This window comes from Odocoileus virginianus, chromosome 9, assembly GCF_023699985.2.
Source record: "Odocoileus virginianus isolate 20LAN1187 ecotype Illinois chromosome 9, Ovbor_1.2, whole genome shotgun sequence".
Classification (NCBI taxonomy): Eukaryota; Metazoa; Chordata; class Mammalia; order Artiodactyla; family Cervidae; genus Odocoileus; species Odocoileus virginianus.
In genome coordinates this window covers 20560625-20585377 of record NC_069682.1, presented here as the reverse complement: position 1 = coordinate 20585377, position 24753 = coordinate 20560625, and the positions used below count along the sequence as shown (strand labels likewise).

The 24753-nt window shown below is 37.3% G+C and overlaps 1 protein-coding gene across 11 annotated transcripts in view; it reads right to left on the bottom strand.

Moving 5' to 3' along the window:
- MLLT10 (MLLT10 histone lysine methyltransferase DOT1L cofactor) overlaps positions 1–24753 on the bottom strand; it is a 214507-nt gene that overhangs the window by 93835 nt on the left and 95919 nt on the right. For all 11 annotated transcript variants that reach the window (XR_011489384.1, XR_011489385.1, XM_070472048.1 and 8 more), the window contains one exon: positions 9358–9453. Coding sequence is in view for 9 of the 11 variants with exons in the window: in XM_070472048.1 (XP_070328149.1) it covers positions 9358–9453 (96 nt within the window). In the remaining 2 variants the exon portion in view is untranslated. The remainder of the gene's footprint in view (positions 1–9357; positions 9454–24753) is intronic.

Sequence of the window (24753 nt, the reverse complement as noted above, 5' to 3'; positions counted from 1 at the left end):
GTGTTTAGGACTCAACACTTCTATTGCCAAGGGCCCAGGTTCAATGAGTCAACAGAGAACTAATAGCCTGCAAGCTGTGTGGTGAGACAAAAAAAACAAATGAAACAAACAAAATCCAAAAAAAGAAAAAGAAAAACGGGGGCTTCCCTGATGGTCCAGCAATTAAGACTCCAAGCTTCCAAAGCAGGAGATGCAAGTTCCATCCCTGATCAGGAAAATAAGATCACATATGCCATAAGATGCAGCCAATGAGGGAGGAAAAAAAAACACAACCCAAATGAAAACTAATCTTGTAATTCAGTAATCATGCTCCTAGTTTTTTACTGAAAGGAGGTGAAAAACTGGGTCCACACTAAAACTTCCACATGGATATTTATAGCAGCTCTATCCATTACTGTCAGAACCTGGAAGCAACCAAGATGTCCTTCTATAGTAGGTGAATGGAATGTTCAGAGAATGGAATATTATTCACCTGCAGAAAAAACTCAGCTATCAAGCCTCAAAAAGATACACAAATCTTGAATGTACATTACTAAGGGAAAAAACTCTAGTCTGAAAAGGCTACACATTTCATGAATCTAAATGACATTCTGAAAAAGGCAAAATTATAGAGACATTAAAAATTTTTGTTGTTGTCAGGGCTTGGGAAGACAGAATAGATAGAAAACAATATTTTTGGGTTAGTGAAATGATTCTGTAGTGGTGGATGCATATCCTTACACATTTGCTAAAAACCACTGAAAAGAATGTACATCAAAACTAAACCCTAGGTGAATGAGGCTTGAAACTTCTAACCCAACTCTTAAAATATAAAGAAATACCAAATCGTCAAAAACACACACACACACACACACACACAGGAAATTAACAAGTGATATGGTATTATAAAGTTTATAAAAAATTTGAAGAGATTTTGTTCAATTTTCACAAAACTTCATGGTAGTGTCCATTATTTGTTTTCATACCTTATTCAAGACTCCACACTGTATTTAATTGCATTGAGCAGCTTCAGCAGCATGTAACAAAGTCTGGTGAATTATCTTCTCATTTTTAGGTCTGGTGAATTATCTTCTCATTTTTATTCTATTATAAATATTTTCTAATTTCCGTTGCTCTCACGTCTTAGATACACCCATCATTTAAAAGTGGACATTTAATTTCGAAATACGTAGGGTTTTGTTTAAAGTATCTCTAAATTTCTCATTTTGATACTAATTTCTCATTTAAATGCTTTCTTCTCTGCAATCACTGTTTTTTTTCAGTCCAACTTTATTGAGGCCTTTAACAGCTAAGTCAAAGATCTCAATTAGTAAAGGTCACACTGCCCTTGAAAATATGTGGGTTATTTTCAAATATCTTTTGATATTGATTTCTAACATAATTACACAGTGATAAAAGAATAGACTCTGTATGATTTCAATACCTTTTGACCAGTAAATGTCTGCACCTTGTTTTATGTCCCCAGATAAGTTCTAGTGTCTCCTCGTTTACAGTCTACGGGAACTCGAATAGAATCTGTATCTTACTGTTGTGTGAAAATTTTATCAATCTTCATTATGTTGAATTGGCTCATATTTCAGGTCTACTATAGCCTTCTTAGGTGCTTGTTTTTAAAATGGTTGTCTCAGGAAGACTTAAAAATAGCTGAGAAAAGAAGAGAAGCAAAGGGACAAAACAGAAAGGAAAAATACACCCAACTGAATGGAGAGTTCCAGAGATTAGCAAAGAGAGATAAGAAAGTCTTCTTAAGTAAATAATGCAAAGAAATGTAGGAAAACAATAGAATCGGAAGGAACAGAGATGTCTCCAAGAAAATTGAAGATACAAAGGGAACATTTCATGCAAAAATGGGCACAAGAAATCTCGGACAGAAAAGGCTAGGACCTAATAGAAACAGTAGAGATAAAGAAGAGGTGGCAAGAAAACTCAGAAGAACTATACGAAAAAGGTCTTAATGACCTGGACAACAGTGTGGTCACTCACCTAGAGCCAGACGTCCTGGAGTGTGAAGTCAAGTGGGCCTTAAGAAGCATTACTACAAACAAAGCAGGTGGAGGTGATAAATTCCAGCCTTTGATATTGAAAATCCTAAAATATGCTGTTAAAAGTGCTGCACTCAATATGCCAGCAAATTTGGAAAATGCAGCAATGGTCATAGGACAGGAAAAGGTCACGTTTCATTTCAATCCCAAAGAAAAGCAATGCCAAAAATTGTTCAAAATATAACAGGAAGGAAAGGGGCAGGGCACAACTTTTGAAAGAATAACACAGCCCAAGGACACACAAAAAATTAGAATCAAATAGGATCAAGATGGCTGAAAAGATCAGACCTTGATCCTCAATCAGTAAGTGAAATGACACACCCAGAGGTGCCATGACAGTTCCACCTCATTGGCAAAAGACAAAGGAATGGGCGGTGGCCCAAATCCTGGAAATTTCCATCCTTTCCCAAAAATCGGTGGAATAATCTTCCTACTCATTAGCATATGGAATTCAGTTCATTTCAGTCGCCTCTGACTCTGCGACCCCACGGATTGCAGCACGCCAAGGCCTCCCTGTCCAAAACCAACTCTCAAGCATATGAGATTCAGTTCAGTTCAGTCGCTCAGTCGTGTACGACTCTGCAACCCCATGAATCGCAGCACGCCAGGCCTCCCTGTCCATCACCAACTCCCAGAGTTTACTCAAACTCATGCCCATTGAGTCGGTGATGCCATACAACCATCCCATCCTGTGTCATCCCCTTCTCTTCCTGCCCCCAATCCCTCCCAGCATCAGGGTCTTTTCCAATGAGTCAACTCTTCACATGAGGTGGCCAAAGTTTTGGAGTTTCAGCTTCAGCATCAGTCCTTCCAATGAACACCCAGGACTGATCTCCTTTAGGATGGACTGGTTGGATCTCCTCGCAGTCCAAGGGACTCTCAAGAGTCTTCTCCAACATCACAGTTCAAAAGCATCAATTCTTCGGCACTCAGTTTTCTTCACAGTCCAACTCTAACATCCATACATGACTACTGGAAAAACCATAGCCTTGACCAGATGGACTTTGGTGGCAAAGTAATGTCTCTGCTTTTTAATATGCTACCTAAGTTGGTCATAACTTTCCTTCCAAGGAGTAAGCGTCTTTTAATTTCATGGATGCAGTCACCACCCGCAGTGATTTTGGAGCCCAAAAAAAATAAAGTCTGACACTGTTTCTACTGTCTCCCCATCTATTTCCCATGAGATGACGGAACCAGATGCCATGATCTTAGTTTTCTGAGTGTTGAGCTTTAAGCCAACTTTCTCACTCTCCTCTTTTCACTTTCATCAAGAGGCTTTTCAGTTCCTCTTCACTCTCTGCCATAAGAGTGGTGTCATCTGCATATCTGAGGTTATTGATATTTCTCCTGGCAATCTTGATTCCAGCTTGTGCTTCTTCCAGCCCAGCATTTCTCATGATGTACTCTGCATAGAAGTTAAATAAGCAGGGTGACAATATACAGCCTTGACGTACTCCTTTTCCTATTTGGAACCAGTCTGTTGTTCCATGTCCAGTTCTAACTGTTGCTTCCTGACCTGCATACAGGTTTCTCAAGAGGCAGGTCAGGTGGTCTGGTATGCCCATCTCTTTCAGAATTTTCCACAGTTTATTGTGACCCACACAGTCGAAGGCTTTGGCGTAGTCAATAAAGCAGAAATAGATGTTTTTCTGGAACTCTCTTGCTTTTTTGATGATCCAGCAGATACTGGCAATTTGATCTCTGGTTCCTCTGCCTTTTCTAAAACCAGCTTGAACATCTGGAGTAACACCTGGAGTAACAGGCAAATTTGGCCTTGGAGTACAGAATGAAGCAGGGAAAAGGCTAACAGAGTTTTGCCAAGAGAACACACTGGTCATAGCAAACACCCTCTTCCAACAACACAAGACTCTACACATAGACATCACCAGATGGTCAACACCGAAATCAGACTGATTATATTCTTTGCAGCCAAAGATGGAGAAGCTCTATACAGTCAGCAAAAACAAGACCAGAAGCTGACTGTGGCTCAGATCATGAACTCCTTATTGCCAAATTCATACTTAAATTGAAGAAAGTAGGGAAAACCACTAGACCATTCAGGTATGACCTAAATCAAATCCCTTATGACTATACAGTGGAAGTGAGAAATAGATTTAAGGGACTAGATCTGATAGACAGAGAGCCTGATGAACTATGGATAGAGGTTCGTGACACTGTACAAGAGATAGGGATCAAGACCATACCCATGGAAAAGAAATGCAAAAAGGCAAAATGGTTGTCTGAGGAGGCCTTACAAATAGCTGTGAAAAGAAGAGAAGCAAAAAGCAAAGGAGAAAAGGAAAGATATTCCCATTTGAATGCAGAGTTCCAAAGAATAGCCAGGAGAGATAAGAAAGCCTTCCTCACTGATCAATGCAAAGAAACAGAGGAAAACAACAGAATGGGAAAGACTAGAGATCTCTTCAAGAAAATTAGAGATATCAAGGGAACATTTCAGGCAAAGATGGGTTTGATAAAGGACCAGAAATGGTATGGACCTAACAGAAGCAGAAGATATTAAGAAGAGGTGGCAAGAATACACAGAAGAACTGTACAAAAAAGATCTTCACTAGCCAGATAATCACGATGGTGTGATCACTCACCTAGAGCCAGACATCCTGGAATGTGAAGTCAAGTGGGCCTTAGAAAGCACCACTATGAACAAAGCTAGTGGATGTGATAAAATTCCAGTTGAGCTATTTCAAATTCTGAAAGATGATGCTGTGAAAGTGCTGCACTCAATATGGCAGCAGATTTGGAAAACTCAGCAGTGGCCACAGGACTGGAAAAGGTCAGTTTTCATTCCAATCCCTAGGAAAGGCAATCCCAAAGAATGCTCAAACTACCGCATATGAGATTACCCAGCCTATAAAAACTAACCAGACCACATTTCACGGCTGCCCTTGCCCTCTGCAATGGCCTACCCTCTGTCTGTGGAGTGTGCTTCCCTCTGAATCTGAATAAATCCATTTCTTACCTATCACTTTGTCTCTTACTGAATTCTTTCAGTGATGAGCCATCAAGAATCTGAGCTTCACAACCTAGATGCCCATCAGCAGACGAATGGATAAGGAAGCTGTGGTACATATACACCATGGAATATTACTCAGCCATTAAAAAGAATTCATTTGAATCAGTTCTAATGAGATGGATGAAACTGGAGCCCATTATACAGAGCGAAGTAAGCCAGAAAGATAAAGACCACTACAGTATACTAACACATATATATGGAATTTAGAAAGATGGTAACGATATCCCTATATGCAAAACAGAAAGAGACTCAGATGTATAGAACAGACTTGTGGACTCTGGGAGAAGGCGAGGGTGGGATGTTTCAAGAGAACAGCATCGAAACATGTATATTATCTAGGGTGAAACATCACCAGCCCAGGTTGGGTGCATGAGACAAGTGCTCGGGCCTGGTGCACTGGGAAGACCCAGAGGGATCGGGTGGAGAGGGAGGTGGGAGGGGGGACCGGGATGGGGAATACATGTAAATCCATGGCTAATTCATTTCAATGTATGACAAAAACCACTGCAATGATGTAAAGTAATTAGCCTCCAACTAATAAAAATAAATGGAAAAAAAAAAAAGAAGAAAGAATCTGAGCTTCATTAGGTCCTGAAACCAGGTACTGTGGGTTTTGTCTGGGCTCAAGTCCCAAACTGGCTTTCGGCTAGGTTTGAGTCCCAGCACATGGGTTCAAGTCCCAATTTGAGATAAACGGTTTCAAAACTACCACACAAGTGCGTTCACTTTACATGCTAGCTTCCTTGGACTTCCCTGGTGGCTCAGAAGGTAAACCGTCTGCCTACAACACAGGAGACTGGGGTTCAATCCCTGGGTCGGGAAGATCCTCTAGAGAAGGAAATGCAACCTACTCCAGTATTCTTGCCTGGAAAACCCCATGGATGGAGGGAGCCTTATAGGCTACAGTCCATGGGACTGCAAAGTGTAGGACACGACTGAGCAACTTCACTTCCTTTCTTTCTTTCTTTACATGCTAGCAAGGAATACTCAAAATCCTTCAAGCTAGGCTTAAGTAGTACATGAACCAAGAGCTTCCAGATGATCAAGCTGGATTTAGAAAAGGCAGAGGAACCAGGGATCAAATTGCCCACATCCACTGGATCACAGAAAAAACAAGGGAATTCCAGAAAAGCACCTACTTCTGCTTCCTTGACTATGTGAAAGCCTTTGACCCTGTGGATCACAACAAACTGTGGAAAATTCTTAGAGAGATGGCAGTACCAGACCACCTTACCTGCCTCCTAAAAAACCTGTATGCAGGTCAAGAAGCAGCATGAGACATGGATTCACTGAATCCAAAAGATAATAATTTAAGATTATAAAAATTCATAGCCAAACTGGTTAGAAAAAAAACTATGAAAAACTGTCAAATCTTATTCAACAAGAAACAGATAAACTAAACAGCCCTATGTTTCTTTTTTAAATGATATCACAGTTAAAAATCTTCCTCTAAAGAAAACTCTAGGCCCAGATAGCTTTAAAAGTAAATACTAGCAAACATTAAGTAATATTACCTTATTTTTATATAAACTCTTCCAGAAAACAAGAGTAAATACTTGCAGTTCATTCTAATAAGGCCAGCACTCCTTGACACCAACACCAAAGCCACTGTAAGAAAAGCAATCTATTGGCCAACATCCCTCATGAAGAGAGCCAAAATTTTCTGTAAAATTTCTAAAAGTTGAATTAAACAGTATATAAAAATCATAATACACCAAGACCAAGTGGATTTTTTTATACAAACAGCTCATACAACTCAGTATTAGAAAAATAAACAACGTAATCAAATCATAATACATCAAGACCAAGTGGGATTTTCCCAGGAATATAAGGTATTTTTTTTTAACACTGGAAAATCAACTAACATACTTCACCATATTAACAGATTAAAAAAAAACAAACTATCAATACATCTATTATGAACAAATAGTCTCTTTAGCAAGAGATGCAGGGAAGTCCTGTCAATCAATGAATTTAGAACACTCCTTGACATCATATACAAAATTAAACTCAAAATGGTTTAATCACCTAAAACAAGACACGACACTATAAGAGTCCTAGAAGAGAATGCAGGGAAAACAAAAACATTCTCTGACAAAATCGTAACAGTATTCTTAGATCAGCCTCCCAAGGCAAAAGAAAAAAAAAGGAAAAAATAAACAAATAAGAATTAATCAAACTTAAAAGCTTTTGCACAGCAAAAAACCATCAACAAAACAAAAACGCCAACAGAATGGGAAAATATATTCACAAAAAATACAAACAAGAGCTTCATTTCCAAAATATACATACAGTTCACATAACTCAATACCTGAAAAACAATACAATTAAAAAATGGCAGAAGACCTAAGTAGACATCTCTTGAAAGAAAACATAGAAATGGCCAAAAGGCTCATGAAAAGATGTTCAATACTGCCAATTATTACAGAAATGCAAATCAAAATCACAATAAATTATCACTTCACCCTGATCAGAATGGTTATCAGAAAGTCAACAAATAATAAATGCTGGAGAAGATATTAAAAAAAGGGAACCCTCCCCTACACTGTCAGTGGGACTGTAAACTGGTATAGCCACTATGGAAAATACTATAGAGGTTCCTTAAAAAACTAAAAGTAGAGCTACCATATGGATCCAGCAATCCCACTTCTGGGCAAATATCCACAACAGACAATAATAATGCTAATACAAAAAGATACACGCACCCCAAAGTTTACAGCAGCACTATTTTCAACTGGTAAGTCATGGAAGCAACCTAAATGTTCACTGACATTTGAGAGGATAAAGATGTTATAATACACAAACACACACAATGTTCACAGATCAGGAAACTCAGTATTATTAAAGCATTAATACTTCCCCCAAAAGATCTGTAGATTCACTGCAGTTTGATTCAAAATACCAGCAGTTTTATTTCTAAAAGCTGACAATCTAATTCTGAAATCCATATACAAATGCACAGACCCTAGAATAGCCCAAACAACTCTGAAAGAGTAAAATCTTGGAAGGTGGACCCTATCTGACCTCAACCATCATTATAAATCTATAGTAATCAAGACTGTGTGGCATGGAACAGAATTAAGAGTATAGAAATAGGCCCATACACAGATGGTCAACTGGCTTTCTACAAATGGAGGTAAAGGTAATTTAATAAAGAAAGGACAATCTGTTCTAAAAATGACTCAGGAAAAACTGAATTATCAACATTCAAATAAGTGGACTTTGATGTATAACTCACGTCATAAACAAAAATGAACTCAAAATGGATCACAGACCTAAATGTTAAAGATAAAAATATAAAACTTTTAAAAGAAAACATATGCATCTGATAAATGACTTGCACCCAAAACACATAATGCTTCACAAAACTCGGTAATAACACAAATCAATAAAAAGGGAGAGGTGGTGGATAGACGTGGACACTTCACCAAAATAAATAAATAAATAGAAACAGCTAATATTCACATGGAAAGATGTTTAACGTAATTATAGGTCACTGAAGAAATGCAAATCAAAATCCTCTAGTGTCACCACCATCCATTTCTGGATTACTGCAATAACTTCCTAACGGCCTCCTTCCTTTCACTCTTGACTCTCTATAGTCCATATACAACAAAGTAGCTGCAGGTTCTTACAAAACCTAAGACCATGTTACATCTCAGCTCAAAACGCTAATGGCTCACTTTTCACTCAAATTAAAAACCTCCCACTGGCTTATACAGTCTTACAAGATTGGCCTTTACCCTGGCCTCTTCTCCTACTGCAACCCCCTCACCTTCCTTTCACAGTACTATCCCAGCTGCCTGTCCCTGTCTCCGCTTGCTTTCATGTTAACCACATGATAACTCAGTAATATTTAACACTTAATAATACTTACTCTGAACCAGATATTGTTCTAACTGCTTTAAATGCACTTTACGAACGATGAAACTGAGTTACAGAGAGGTTAATTAACCTAAGAGTTAAGTCTGTAAGTGTTGAAGCCAGAATTCAAAATCACAGGTGGAAGAAGCCCACTGCACAGCCCAAAATATCCATGTCAATGATGTCCCCTACTTCTTAACATTCTTAAGAAATAAGCATAGAAAAAAGAGAAGATAGGATAAAGGACTAAGAGAGGGAAAATCAATGTGCTAGATGTAGTGTCAGAGACGTAAAATTGCTTAGGAGGAACCAGGACAATTCCTCAAGTATTTTCAAAATGCAGCATATAACTAGTTAAAAGGTAAAAGTCAGCACAAAACTAGGTATTACATAAATCAAACTATGACACTTAAAACTTACTTTTTCTGTAGTAACAGTCAAGGAAGGAACCAATGCAGGTGATGGTTCTGGTTGCTTCTTATGTTTTTGTTTGTGTTTGTCCTTTTCTTTATATTTCTGAAAATGAACAGAAGTAAAATATAATTTAAATTTAAATTATAACTGACATATACATAATTAAGATGATATTTCTTTATAATTACATTCAAGTAATTTAAAATATTAATAAATGCTTGTCAGAAAAAATAAACTCACTTCTAATCAGATATCATAAACAACACTAGTAATATAGTGATGGCATTACTACACATATTACTACATATTACAATACATAGTACTACTACTGTAAGTTATATTAAGGTGATTTGTTTTCTTATCCTTGACCAACCTACAAGATAAACTGAAGTCTACATTTATAGCTGACAAACTATTTTTGTTCTATTAAAAATACCAAATGCTGTTATATACATTTCATAAATAATACTTTAAAATTTATATATACTTTGACATGCACTATCACCTCATAAGGGTATCAGATTCTCCAACACCATGCATTAAATTCTATGGCCCATAAACTACAAACCAGTGCACAGAAACTCAGACAAGAAATTCTTTTTGATGTTTACTCAGAAAATAGACCAATCAGTTATCTCTGCTAAAACTGATGAATTGAAATATAAAAAGAATTCAATTAATAAAAAATTAACTACACATTAGGAGACCAACTTTATTTAACATCAAAATACTTTAACCAAATTGTTCTCAACTGTTTGAATCAGTAGATAAGAGTACTGTATATGAAGTTTACCACTATTTAAAGAGTTAATTCAACTTCTTTCTCATAGTATTTAAGTTTAACCATTCAGAGCACTTAATCTATTCAAGCATGAAAGAATACTACCACTGGCCCTGCCCTAAAAGAGAGAGCACATCAGCAAAACAAAATGTGTACAAATTAAGGATAGATGTTTTACTATAATACCTAAGACTACTGCTCCTTTTTGTTTTTAATTACTGATTTAAGTACATAAGATACCTCTCTATAGCAAGGTTAATACTTTAGAAAAAGAAAACCTAAAATAAAAGTAACAGTTTTTATTCAGACTTTTTAGCAAATTTTGTTACTATGAAGTTATTTTAACTGTGACAGATCATAAGGAATCACGCCTCTAATTCTTTGTATGGGGATGTCATATACAAGTTGAGGAGCCAAGAGCTTTGAGAAGCCCTCTAGGGCTTTCACCTTTGCCGCCTTAGTTTCTAGGTATCATGTAGAGTCAGTTCACACTTTCCTGATAGAGAGGCTAGACAGAAAAAGAGGCCCCACGGAGAAGAACTGGGGTTAAGCCCTGCCTGCAGTCAGCAGCATGCCACTGGAGACACGTAAATAAGACTACCTTAGATCACCCACCGGCCACCAGCTGAGAGCAGGCTCGTGATCAGGCCCAGACGATACCATGTGAAGGAAACACAAACTGTGCTGAGCCCTAAACACTAAAAAATGTGTACCACTAAAAATCGTCAAGTGCTTTACCAAGCAATGTAGATAATTGAGACAAAACCAGAATTCACACCAGATAATAGGAGTTAATGAAAGTACAAATTAAAAGTAGCAGATAATGGAATTTTTGTATTCACCAAAATAACAAATGTTAACTATATAATCTAGTTTATAAATATGATCCTTGACTGCAGTAAGTTCTATATCAATACTTCTCTCCCATAAAGATGATACAGGAGCCACTCCATCCTTCTTCATGTTCTACTTCCCATACTGGGCTTTATTCATCAAGGGTACAAGAGCTGGGATAATTTTATATCTATTTTATAGAGAACAATGCTGAAAAACAAGATAAAATCTCTACGGGGCTTCCCTGGTGGCTCAGTCAAGAATCTGCCTACAATGCAGGAGACTTGGTTCAATCCCTGGATCAGAAAGATCCCTGGAGAAGGGAACAGCAATCCACCCCAATATTCTTGCCTGGAGAGTCTCATGGACAGAGGAGCCTGGTGGGCTCCAGTTCACGGGGTCACAAAGAGCTGCACACAACTGAGAGAATAACACACTCACAAACAACAGCTACAATCTTGGAGAAAACAGAAGAATAAAAACTAACATATACATGTATATGTATGAAAACGTGAATGTATGTAAGACATAATGGAATAATACACCACTTTGGTCCTGTGTAATACACCAAGAAATATATGCTGAGATTGTAAATGTTCACTGGGAGAGATTGTGAATAGATTACATCCACAATATAGGCCTGTGAAATATGAATCAATGTAGTGTAATGACTTTCACACTAAAGAGAGAGACTGATTTTAACAGAAGAGGAAAAAAAATTCAGGAAAATACTCAGTTACATATAAATATTTAGCATATGACAAAGACAGGATTCCAAACCAGCAGGAAAGACTGAAATTATTTAATAATACTAGAAAAAGTGGTTAATAATGTAGGAAAAATTTTATACAAAAAAAGACAAAATTTAAACAGATTATTTTAGTTTAACAAAAATTAAAATAATCTAAGAGGCTGAAGAAAATGTTTTTCAAAATTTGAAATTTAAAGAAGGAAAGACTTTTCTAAGCATAAAACAAAGTAAAAGTCAAATAGAAAAGGTGGTTTTAGCTATTCAAATTAAAATACTTCTGCATCAATTTGAACATCATTAAAAAGCCAAAAACAAACTGAGAAATAAATTAACATGTTCTGTATTTTAGTGTTTAAAATGTTTATAAATCAGTAAGAAAAAATAAACATGCTATAAAACAATGCACAAAGGACAATTCACAAAAGAAACAAGCCACTAAACAAAAAAATGTGCAACCAAGTACTGAAGAACTAATGGCAATATTATTCTATTATCTAATTTTTTTTAACACCAAAACTGTTGGATTTTTGTTTTTAAGACCTAATTACCAAGTTACAGTGAAATGAGCACTTGCATACAATGCTAAATTAAAGAGAACGTAAATATGCAATGGACCATTTTAAATGTAAGAGTTAGAAACCGCAGATATTTATCTAACTAGTAATTTCATCTCTAAGAAGTGAAGGTTCAAATATAGCTTATTATACTACTATTTGCAATGAGAAAAAAGCTGTAAATAATCTAAATGTTCAACAACACAGGTGTGGTTTAAAAAATTATTATACAACCATGTAATGGTCATTTAAAAATTACGTTCTGAAGGAATATTTAAAGATCTGGCAAAATGGTTAATATGAGTTTCACTTTAAAATTTTATGTGAACAGTCAAGCTTGAGAAAGGAAAACAAAGCTGAAGATGTCACAGTTCCTGATTTTAAACTATACTACAAACTGCTGGTAATCAAAACAGTATGGTACTAGCACAAAAACAGACAGAGATCAGCAGAATGGAAGAGTCCAGAAATAAACCCATATTTATAGGGTCAGCTGCGCTTCCCTGGTGGCTCAGACACTAAAGAAACTGCCTACAACGCAGGAGACCTGGGTTCAATCTCTGGGTCGGGAAGATCTCCTAGAGGAGGAAATGGCAACCAACTCCAGTATTTGTGCCATCAAGTCAGTGATGCCATCCAGCCATCTCATCCTCTGTCATACCCTTTTCCTCCTGCCCTCAATCTTTCCCGGCATCAGGGTCTTTTCAAATGAGTCAGCTCTTCTCATCAGGTGGCCAGAGTATGGGAGCTTCAGTTTCAGCATCAGTCCTTCCAGTGAACACCCAGGACTGATCTCCTTTAGGATGGACTGGTTGGATCTCCTTGCAGTCCAAGGGACTCTCAAGAGTCATCTCCAACACCACAGTCCAAAAGCATCAATTCTTCAGCACTCAGCCTTCTTTATAGTCCAACTCTCACATCCATACACAACCACTGGAAAAGCCATAGCCTTGACTAGATGGACCTTTGTTGGAAAAGTAATGTTTCTGCTTTTTAATATGCTGTCTAGGTTGGTCATAACTTTCCTTCCAAGGAGAAGCATCTTTTAATTTCATGGCTGCAGTCACCATCTTCGGTGATTTTGGAGCCCAGAAAACTAAAGTCAGCCGCTGTGTCCACTGTTTCCCCATCTATTTGTCATGAATTGATGGGACCAGATGCCATGATCTTGGTTTTCTGAATGTTGAGCTTTAAGTCAACTTTTTCACTCACCTCTTTCACTTTCATCAAGAGGCTCTTTAGTTCTTCACTTTCTGCCATAAGAGTGGTGTCATCTGCATATCTGAGGTTATTGATACTTCTCCCTGGAATCTTGATTCCAGCTTCTGCTTCCTCCAGCCCAGTGTTAATATTCCTACTTCCAATTAGCTAAAATTCTGAAAATTCACAAAAACTCCCAAATCTGCAGAGAAACAACCTTTTCTTTTGCTTTTCCTGATTAATTTGTTATTTCTTTACCTAAAGAGTAGTGCAGGCTTTAGAGCAGAAACAGGAAAAGCTAGGGAAAGGGAGAGTATTGACTCTTTGGAAGTAAATGATCTAGGCCAGGAATGAATTATATAACATCAGAGGGTATTCATAACTGTGTGAACTATCCCCACACAGTTAAGAAATTAAAATCTAGCACAAGATATTTAATCAAGAATTAGAAAAGAGAGCTGAGCCTGGGGTTCTACCAAAAACTGCATCCTGTCCCAGTTGAGCTTGTACGTTGCACCCTTGACATTTCCTCTGGAATCAGCAAGAGACACTTAGTCCTCAAACCCTAGCCTCAAAAATGTGAGAAGAGACTCAAGAAGTGGTCTTAACTGCTTTTGAACCATGGTGTTGTAGAGGACTCTTGACAGTCCCTTGGACTGCAAGGAGATCCAACCAGTCCATCCTAAAAGAGATCAGTCCTGGGTGTTCACTGGAAGGACTGATGCTAAAGCTGAAACTCCAATACTTTGGCCACCTCATGCGAAGAGCTGACTCATTGGAAAAGACCCTGATGCTGGGAGGGATTGGGGGCAGGAGGAGAGGGGGACGACAGAGGATGAGATGGCTGGATGGCACCACCGACTTGATGGACATGAGTTTGAGTAAACTCTGGGAGCTGGTGATGGACAAGGCCTGGTGTGCTGTGATTCATGGAGTCGCAAAGAGTCGGACACGACTGAGCGACTGAACTGAACTGAACAGTGGAGCAAATACCAAGAAAGAGCCTCAAAAACATGAGCAAGAAAGGGAAAAGTTGAATGGCAAAGAAACTATAGCCAAAAAGGAAAACAATATAAAGAGCATAACATGCAAAAGAGAACCAAATCTCTCAACCTACAAATAAATATAACTTATCATAGAGATATTTCTTAATTGTTCCATTGTAAGTAAAACTTCATTCTAATGTATGTTCAAACAAAGCACAAAATGAGATGATGAAACAAAACGGTTAAAAAAAACTCAGAGATTGTAGAAGGGAAGTAATTTTAAAACTAAAACAGAATTAGTAACTAAAATAGAATCAGCAAAGGAAAAAGAATACATTCTTGAGAGTAAAAATATTGCTCTAAAAAGGGCATGAAAAAAATCATAGTAATGCAAGTGAAAAATAAGCAGATATTAAAGTGTTCAGAGGTAATTCTCTGGCGGTCCAATGATTAAGACTGGGTGCTTTCACTGCTGTGGCTTGGGTTCAATCTTTAGTCAGGGAACTAAGATCACACAAGCCATGCAACAAAGTTAAAAAAAAAGGGGAGGGGTGCGGGGCAGAGGTGGGGGGGATTTAGAGAGGAACATTTAACAGTTACATAAAACAATAATCAAACGTTAAATATAACTTGTGTCCCTACAGTAGAGAATTCAATGAATGGAGAACAGAAGATGTATTCAAACATAAGAGCCTACAAAAAAAAAATGCATTCTGAAAAATTCAGTTATAGAATGTTCAACAGCAAGACTCACTGTAGTTAAACTTAGCAGACTACATGGGGGTCAGTGGGGTAGGACTGTCCCTGGCCGTCCCCACAGCAATAGTCCAGGTACACTGCCTGAATTCTTAAAGGAAAGAAAGTGTCATCCAATGATATTATATACAGCCAAGATTCAGTTCAAAAATTACGACAAGAAGAAAACATTTTCCATTATGAACAAACTCAGAGAATACAGGTCTGAAGAACGTATTCTTGAAAAATAGTTACTGAACACTAAAGCTCTGCCAATTTGAGATGATATAAAGAACTCATTGGAGAAGCTGTGGTGAAAGGCAGTGACCATCTAACAAATTTAAATTAAATACAGAACAAATCCCTAAAACAACTGTGAGGATTGTTTACAGAAGAGAATGTCTCAGACCTGAAAAATGCAACATAAATATCTTTAAAAACAAACAAACTGGATGGAAGGAAATAAGAAGAGCACAGGGATATTGTTCACCTTTCATAGCAGGAGCTCAATATAGATTGTGAAGCACGTTGTTAAAATAGTTTGCCACCAAATAGTAATTGCATAGAAAATCCTTCCTTGTAGACAAAGCCTGGTTTTCTTTGGCTAATCACTCTCTCACATCCTCAGATTTTCAAGCCCATAGGTGAACATTGAATATCTAAGTCAATTTAGATAAATCTATCTCCTGAGCCACAGACCGCTTTAGGTCTGGGATAGATTTAGGTCAGGACAATAAAACAGAAGAGGAAATTTTCTGTGAGATGGTTGGCAATGTTCTCTCTCTTTAAAAGGTACTCCCTTGCAGTCTTCAGATGCTCAAGTGTGAGGTCATGACCCCTGGAACAACTGCAGTGAACCGACAACCATGCCTAGAGAAGCCAAGAGAACCACAAGATAGACAACAAAGCCCTACCGCCATTGAATTGACCATTGCTAAGTTAACCAATCTCAGAAAAGCCTCTGAGTATCTTGTGCAAAACAGTGATTCTCCATTGCTTTAGCAATATTCTGTTACAGTTAAAAGCATCTGAACTGGAAGGACGATCTTACTTTTCAGTGATTTTTTTGTGTGCTTCAGTATCTCCACAATTAAAGGTAGAAGTTTAAGGAAATAATATCTGTTGGGATAAGGAAATTTTATATGAAGTTCAATTTATCTATTTGCTTCACTTCTATAGAGCCAAGTAAATCTAAGTTTAATATTTTTTTAAAAACCAACAGTATTGCACCATTTTAGTAGTCTTTATGGTTCTAACCATCCTTTCAAAATCTATTATCTATCTATTTATATAAATCTGGAATGTTTACTTAGTAGTAATGATAGCTATTTCTGGATGGTGAATTCTGGAGTGTTTTTTTTAAAATTAATTTGCATTTTTAAAAATGCTTTGCTTTGTTTTAATTATTTTTTAATAATTACATATCCCTGGTGGCTCAGGTGGTAAAATCATCTGCTTGCAGTGCTGGAGACGTGGGTTCAATCCCTGGGTCGGGAAGATCCCCTGGAGAAGGAAATGGCAACCCACTCCAGTACTCTTGCCTGGAAAATTCCATGGGTGAAAGAACCTCACAAGTTACAGCCCATGGGGTCACAAAGAGTCAGACACGACTGAGCGAACTCACTAACAAAAAGAATGGGCTAAAATGAAGTAGAGATAGCTAGCTATTCACCAAACCCGTTTCTTTGCCTTATTCAGAGTATAACTAGACATTTCCCAGTTTCCTTTGCAGTCCAATGTGGCATTTAACTGAGCTCAGGTCAATTGTAATCTGAATGAAAAATGAGGTGTGCTGCCTCTGGGCCTGCTCCTTAATAGTCTTGAGTATTGAGTGTCCATGCTCCTTCCTCTGCCAGGGGTTAATACAAGGGAACACAGCAGACACAGAAGCAACACTGAAAAGAAGGCCAAGAAGCAAGAATGGAAAGAACCAGAAGTCCTAACTCATGGCTTGTAAGAAAGCTGTTAATTAAGAACATCTGTTTTGGATGTCATTGTGAATGAAAAATAAACAATGTATTAATTCTCATAATCTGAGGAGTGTCATATGTTAGAGGAGACAACTCTTACATAAGTCTCTGCTCTTTATGTCTTGCAAATAAATAAGGCATCATCTAAACCATCTTTTCAAGGTTGTTTGTATAATGATCAGACTTAAAAGACAGTATGTGTACCTTAGGAACAAAGGGCAGCCACATTTACTGTTAAAAAAGACTCAGGTGCCCTAAGCTCAGGGTTCTTCTACTGCAACAGATGCGAGAGCAGCTGTCATCCGGCCCTCTTTGCTCTGCCCTATGGAAACTGGGTCTTGGGGGAATTGTGCAAAAATACTGATACTCTGGTTACTTCTACTGCTTTCAGTAATAAACTATACTTTTATCTCTGATCCAAAATTCTCTTGTCTTCTAACTGGTTACCTTATAAGTAGGGTATACCTTATAAGACCCCTTTCACAGTTCTTGACCGTCTGGTGACAGGAATTTAATGCTGTTAAGAGACATGGCTTTCTGGAAAAGGAAGGATAACGGCTTCAAGGGCCAATTAATGGGATATGAGGGAAGCCTGTGGGAATGACTAACAAACATATTGAGCAAACTGTATGGTCAATAAAGCAGTAAATGGTTCTTCATTTTATTGTCTGATAATGAAGAACTGAGGAGGTGGCTGCTAAAATCTCCAGGTTAAAGGATATTATTATACAACACAGGGAATATAGCCAATATTTTATAGTAACTACATAAACTTTAAAAATTATAAATCACTACATTGTACACCTGCAACATATATAAGACTGTACGTCAACTATAGTTCAATTTATAAACAAACAAAAACCTTCCAAGTAGGAGATTTTCTCACCAATCTGGAAGTTGGCTTCAGTTTCACCCTACCATAATAACAACTAATTTCAATACTGAGTCATCCTCAGTGTACAGAAGGTTCCAACCTTTTCAGATAACAGTTATGGAACTGCTTATCTACACTGAGCATGAACGGAAGCAAACTGGCAAGCAATCACTGTGGGCAGAAACAAGGTGAATCACAGGAATCCTGGTTCCCTTGGAAAATGCAGGTGGAGGGATCTGTATGTTAAGGAACAATGGACAGTTGGACTGTCTCACAGCTCAATAACTCCTTCGATTTATCCTGCCAACATTGAATTCATTTAAAGATGACAATGAAAGACTTCAGTTCTGTTTTTGTTTTTTGCAATGGATCCTGGTTGCTATAAGGCATCTTTGGTCCTTCCTCTCACGGAAATTTCCCAGAGACAGACCAACACTTTGTGGGAAATAAGGAAGCTAACACTGTCTACCTTTAGTGCCCCACAATCCCAAGGGTAGTGCCCCACCCTTTTTTGAAAAGCAGCTATGAGCCTGCCCAAGGGTTCTTTTCAAAATCAAACCCATGGAACAATGTAGCTCCTGAGTATATGATGTCTATTAGTAAGTCAGACTAAACCATGTGGCAAGGGCCCCCAAATTCCTCACTTGTCAAATGGAAATGGTATATTCAAGAAAACAACTGGCCTGGCCCCAGCAGCATCTCAGCTTCATATTAAAAAGTGGCAGCTACCTTCATTCTTGTCACCTGATGCAAAACTACTTGTTTAATGGGGATCTCAATACTTTAGGGCCACCTGACACAAAGAGCTGACTCACTGGAAAAGACCCTGATGCTGGGAAAGATTGAAGGCAGGAGAAGGGGGCGACAGAGGACGAGATGGTTGGATGGCATCACCGACTCAATGGACACGAATTTGAGCAAACTTTGCAAGACAGTGAACGACAGCAAAGCCTGGAGTATTGCAGTTCATGGGGCTCAGTTCACTGACTGGCTCAAAGAAACTAAAACCAAATGATGTGCAATGGGTTGCAGCAGCTATTCAATCTCAGTACCTGCTAAACTGATCCAAAACTGTATGTCATCAGTGCACTAGGAGGCAGAATTCAGCCATTCTCACAGCACCAGGCAATACTTCTGTGGAAGGTGAAATAATGCTATCAAAACATGTTTAAACCCTAATATTCAGATTCTGTTAAGCACGTTACCTTAAAAGACAAAAAGCACTTCACAAATACAAATATATTTATTTATTCTGGATTATCCAGTAGGCCAAATGTAATCACAGGGATCCTTAAAAGTGAAAGAAGGAGTCAGAAGAAGAGAATCAATGGAAGATTTGACTATGGAAGACTGATCAGAGTTGCAACATTGCTGGCTTTCAAGAGAAGTGGATCATGAGGCAAGGAAAGTGGGCATACTCTGGAGACTAAAAAAGTTATGGAAACAAACTATGTAAACACATGAAGGAACTAATAACTGATTTAATGCTCACTTTAACTTCTTTCTGCCTGATAAACAAGTGTATCCATTTTCAACATTTATTACTAAACACTTTTCTTCTTCCAGGGATAAAGTCCTTACCATCTCTTCTCAATGCCTCATCAGAGATTATCCCTTCTCATGACCTGAGCAAAGCCCTCTTACTTCATTAACATCCTGTGCTACAGTTTCATTTTCCTCTTCACCTATAAACGTACATGTACCTACTACATTATAGTCAATGCAACTAAAACTATAATTCCTCCCAGATCAGTTCTTAATTATTCAAAAGTTGTCAATAATACTACCTTTATTTCACTACCCTCATGCTTAAACCTCTGGGTTTGTTTAAAAAGCATTTACCATGGTTTCACTGTGTTCAAGAAACCATATTAGGTCATGTGGGGAAAACAGTAAAGTACAAAATATAGGTATCAGTTCTAAAACACAACATAGAGAATTCCCTGGCAGTACAGTGGTTAGGACTCCATGACTCCACTGCTAGGGGTACAAGTTCCATTCTTGGTAGGGAAATTAGATCCCAGATGCCATGCAGCATAGCCAAAACACACACACAACCAAAAACACAAAAAAAAACAACAAAAACCAAAACACAATTTGGCCTGTCAGTGAAACATATACTAATGAGAACCAGTAGTTTAAAAAAAAAAAAAGTGAAATAAAAAAAAATAAGAAAATCACATAAAAAATATCCACAGCAAGAGATACAGTGTGAGTCACAGAAGACAAAGTGCACCTTCACTAGAAAGCCAGAACTGAGTGTTGGATCTGAATTAAGATGAAGAAAGAAAAGAGGCGATGGCACCCCACTCCGGTACTCATGCCTGGAAAATTCCATGGGCAGGAGTCTAGTGGGCTGCAGTCTATGGGGTCTCTAAGAGTCGGATGCGACTGAGTGACCTTCACTTTCACTTTTCATTTTCATGCATTGGAGAAGGAAATGGCAACCCACTCCAGTGTTCTTGCTTGGAAAATCCCAGGGACGGCGGAGCCTGGTGGGCTGCCGTCTATGGGGTCGCACAGAGTTGGACAAGACTGAAGCGACTTAGCAGCAGCAGTGGCAAGAAAAAATGAAACTGAAAAGTGAAGATCATTTGACAAAAGAATAATTGGAGCACACATAAAAATGTTTTAAAAAAGAAAAAAAACAAAGTTTATTTGGAGGGAATGGGTAGAATATGACTCAAACAATTTTTCCCTTTTGTCACGTCTAATGTGTTAATACTCAGTCCAGTCCAAGCAAAGCCTCATCACTTAACTCTGGTGACTCTTTTCTGCTATCAAATCAATCTTCTCATTTTAAAATATTAATTATAATGTACAATTAAAATATTAATAACTTCACTTATTTGAATCAAATACCCTAACCCATTTTAAAACTCCAAATTCATATTTCTGCCTTGAAAATGTTTATCATTCCACCATACCCAAAGTGACTAAAATCAGTATTATCAGTTTCTCCTTTTTATAATGTTTACTCATTATAATTAATAATTACAATGCTTGCTTTTCCCTCAAGACCCTACCTGTACTTATGGTAGCATGCCCCTAATCAAGACTGCCTATAACAATCCATCACCTCGGATATACCTCTTCCCTCGCCCTATTACTACCAATCAGATCCCAGGCCTTATAGATTTTATTGCTTCAATACCTTGACTACCATTTCCCATATCTTTTCATTCATACAGCTATTAAATTCAGTTTAGACTTCATTACTAAACATGAACAACAGGGTTCTTTTATTTTCTAGAGCCATATTGTCCAATATGCTACCTACTTGCCACAAGTGGCTATTTCACTTACTTAACAGTGGTCTAGTCTAGAACTTCACACTAAATCAAAAAAATTTTTATTTTAATATACTCCTCTCACTTTTACTCTAATGTAACTATGAGACAATAATTGGTACACAGTTAAATTATTTAACAATAATCAGCCCCAAGAAGATAAACAAAAGAGCAAAAGACCAAATAACTTATTAAAATGAAGGAATAAAACTACTGCTGAGAAAAGCAAAAAAAGAAAATAGTAAGCATTGTTAAGGGTGTGAAGAAACTGGAACCCTGGCTGGTAGAAATGTGAAATGGGAGAGCTGCTGTGGAAAGTAGTATTGCAGTTCCTCAAAAAGTTAAACTCATTAAAAAAATAAACTTTTAAAAAGTAGAAAAAAAAATTAAACTCAGAATCAAGATGTGATCCAGCAAATCCACTTCTTGGTATATACTCAAAAGAACTGAAAGCAGGGTCTTGAAGAGATATTGTATACCCACCCATGTTCATAGCAGCATTATTCCTTCACAACAGCTAGAACGTGGAAGCAAATAAGACTCCATCAACAGATAAATGAATAAGCAGAATGTGGGATATACATACAACAGAATATTCCACTCATACGAGAAATCTAGAGTAGTCAAATTTCTAAAAACACACAGTAGAACAGAGGCTGCCAGGGGTTTGGAGGGGAGTGGGGACGGGGCGAGTACTGCTTACTGGTTACATATCTTCAGTTACGCAAGGTAAAAAGAGTTCCCACAGATGTATATGGTGGTGATGGTCTCCAACAATATAAATGTATTTAATGACACTGAACTGCACATTTAAAAATGGTTAAGATAGTAAGTTTCATGTTATATATATTTTACCATTTAAAAAATTAGGGCTGATAACTGCTACAGAGAGAGAGAGAAATATAGGGCCCCATCACTACACTATCATGTATCATATCATATCCCAAGAATTCAAACAAGCTCACATAAAGAAAAGTATATTAGCTGGAAAGCAGCCCCAAACTGCTTATATTAATTCATTCTGTCGATACACCACTGACTTTTTCTTTATCCATTCCCTCACTTAACTGAAATGCTACAACTAAGATTGAGATTGCCTTCTCAGCATAAAAATAGGCTACAGCAGAAAGTACACAGAATCACTTGCTTTTAAAATACAACTATTATGATTATTATGTCACAAAGGATTCAGTAAAATAGTATTGTAAAAGTACTTTGTACTACTTCTGTACCATTTCAGGTTAAACTAACATTAATCAGTGATGAAACTACCTCAAACAATTAGGTAGTTGCTACAAGATTAACATATAAAAGTCAACAGTCTTGGTACTCCATTGGTGGGCCAGTGGTTAAGAATCGGCTTATAATGCAAGGTACATGGATTCAGGGAGCTAAGATCCCACAGGCTCCAGTGTGTCCCACTGACCAAAGCCTGCAGTCTCTAGAGCCTATGCACTGAGCCTGCAGACCACAGTGAAAGATCCCACATAACTTTGCTAAGATCTGAGGAAGACAAATACATAGATAAATATTTTTTAAAGTCAATAGTGTTTATAAATAGACAAAAGAAGACATAATAAATAAAGAAAACCCCTTTTAAAACAACAAGAAAGAAATTAGCATAGTGAGAAAAAGGAAGATAGTGGCCAATAGACTAGTTTTTCTGAAACTCCATACAAAAACAGACTATTTAGAAAAACCAAAAACCCATGGAATAACATTTTACAATAAAATCAAATGCCAAAGTACTTCCATGAACCCCAAAATACAAACAAGGTGGAACAAAAAACTACAAGATCTGCACAGTAACAGCGTTTGTGAGGGGAGAAGGAAGCCACAAGACAACTGCAAAATCATCAATGGTACCCACTGCAAAGCATCAAGCGCTGATTTGAGGACAGGAGCTGAAACAAGAAAGGGTTTTGTACCGGACAACTAATAGATAAAGGCAAGCAGCCCCCTCTAGGAAAGACTGAAGTGATGTCTCAAGTTAACCTTTCAGACAGGGATTCATTCTCGGGTAGAGACTTACTCCAGAGAGAAATGGTTCCTAAACACCATCCCCACTGAAAGAATATGATAGAATGATGGCAAAAAAAAAAAAGTTATGATGCACCGTGAATACACCATTTAGGTGGTATTTCTCACAAAAGAGCTGCACAAGACTTAGTGACTAAACAACATAAATTTAATCAAAGGGAAATTAAAATGACAAATTAGAGTTGAGGAACATGCTGCAAAACAACTAGTAAGGAATCTTCAAAATATACAAACGTTGTGAAAGGTAGAAAAGCCTGAAGATTATGTTAAAGAAAACTAAAGAGACATTTAATACTTGATTGAATCTTGGATCAATTTCTTCTAAATCAGCTATAAAGAACATTACTGGGACAACAGTATATTGGACATAAACCACATAAAGTAGATGCTTCATAAACATTTACTAATTTAAACACTAATGTCCCTTTTCTTCATCTATGGAAAAGGAAATTAAACTACATAGTGTAACATAGGAGATAAATATATTAACAAATAGATTTAACTATTAAGGGAAAAAACTTGTTATAATCATCGTAATACTATGATTCTAGAGAGTTGAAATATAACTCTAAACACCTAACTCAATTTAAGTCTTTACATTATATGTAATCTCAACCTTACAAATATTGTAACTCTATTGCATATAAAGAAATTAGCCTTCAGTCAATTTAATTAGACATAAAATTCCATTTCGTGGGCATGGCATTTAGTTGATACAAGCAAGATAATGTTTATACTGAATACCTGAATTCAAGCAAAATTTCAAAAAGACTATTCACATCTACTTGTAACTTTGTCTATCTATCCACTTTTAACAAAGAATCTTTCCCTTCTAAGTTACAAGCTCTTTATAAATCTCTTTCCCCCCCAAACACTAATCTAAGAACCTCCTGGAACAAACTAAAGGTTTCAAGAGAGATTCTTTGTATGAGCATTCTATTAAGAACACGTGAGAACTTCAACATTTGTACTAAGATCAAAAATAAGTTCAATTTGTAATACACCTGGTTTATCTAACTTTTAAAGAAATCTGATTATTAAACCTCCAAGTAAAAGGCAGAAAGACTTAGGTGGAAAAAAAAAAGATTCCATAGACTGTGGAGTCAGGCATGCCTGGTCTTAAATGCTGGCTCCATCATTTATTAATCTCTATCTCATTTTCTTCAATTTAAGTCTGAATTTGGCAATAAGGAGCTCATGATCTGAGCCACAGTCAGCTCCTGGTCTTGTTTTTGCTGAATGTATAGAGCTTCTCCATCTTTGGTTGCAAAGAATATAATCAATCTGATTTCTGTATTGACTATCTGGTGATGCCCATGTGCAGTCTTTTCTGTTGTTGGAAGAGGGTGTTTGCTATGACCAGTGTGTTCTCTTGGTAAAACTCTGC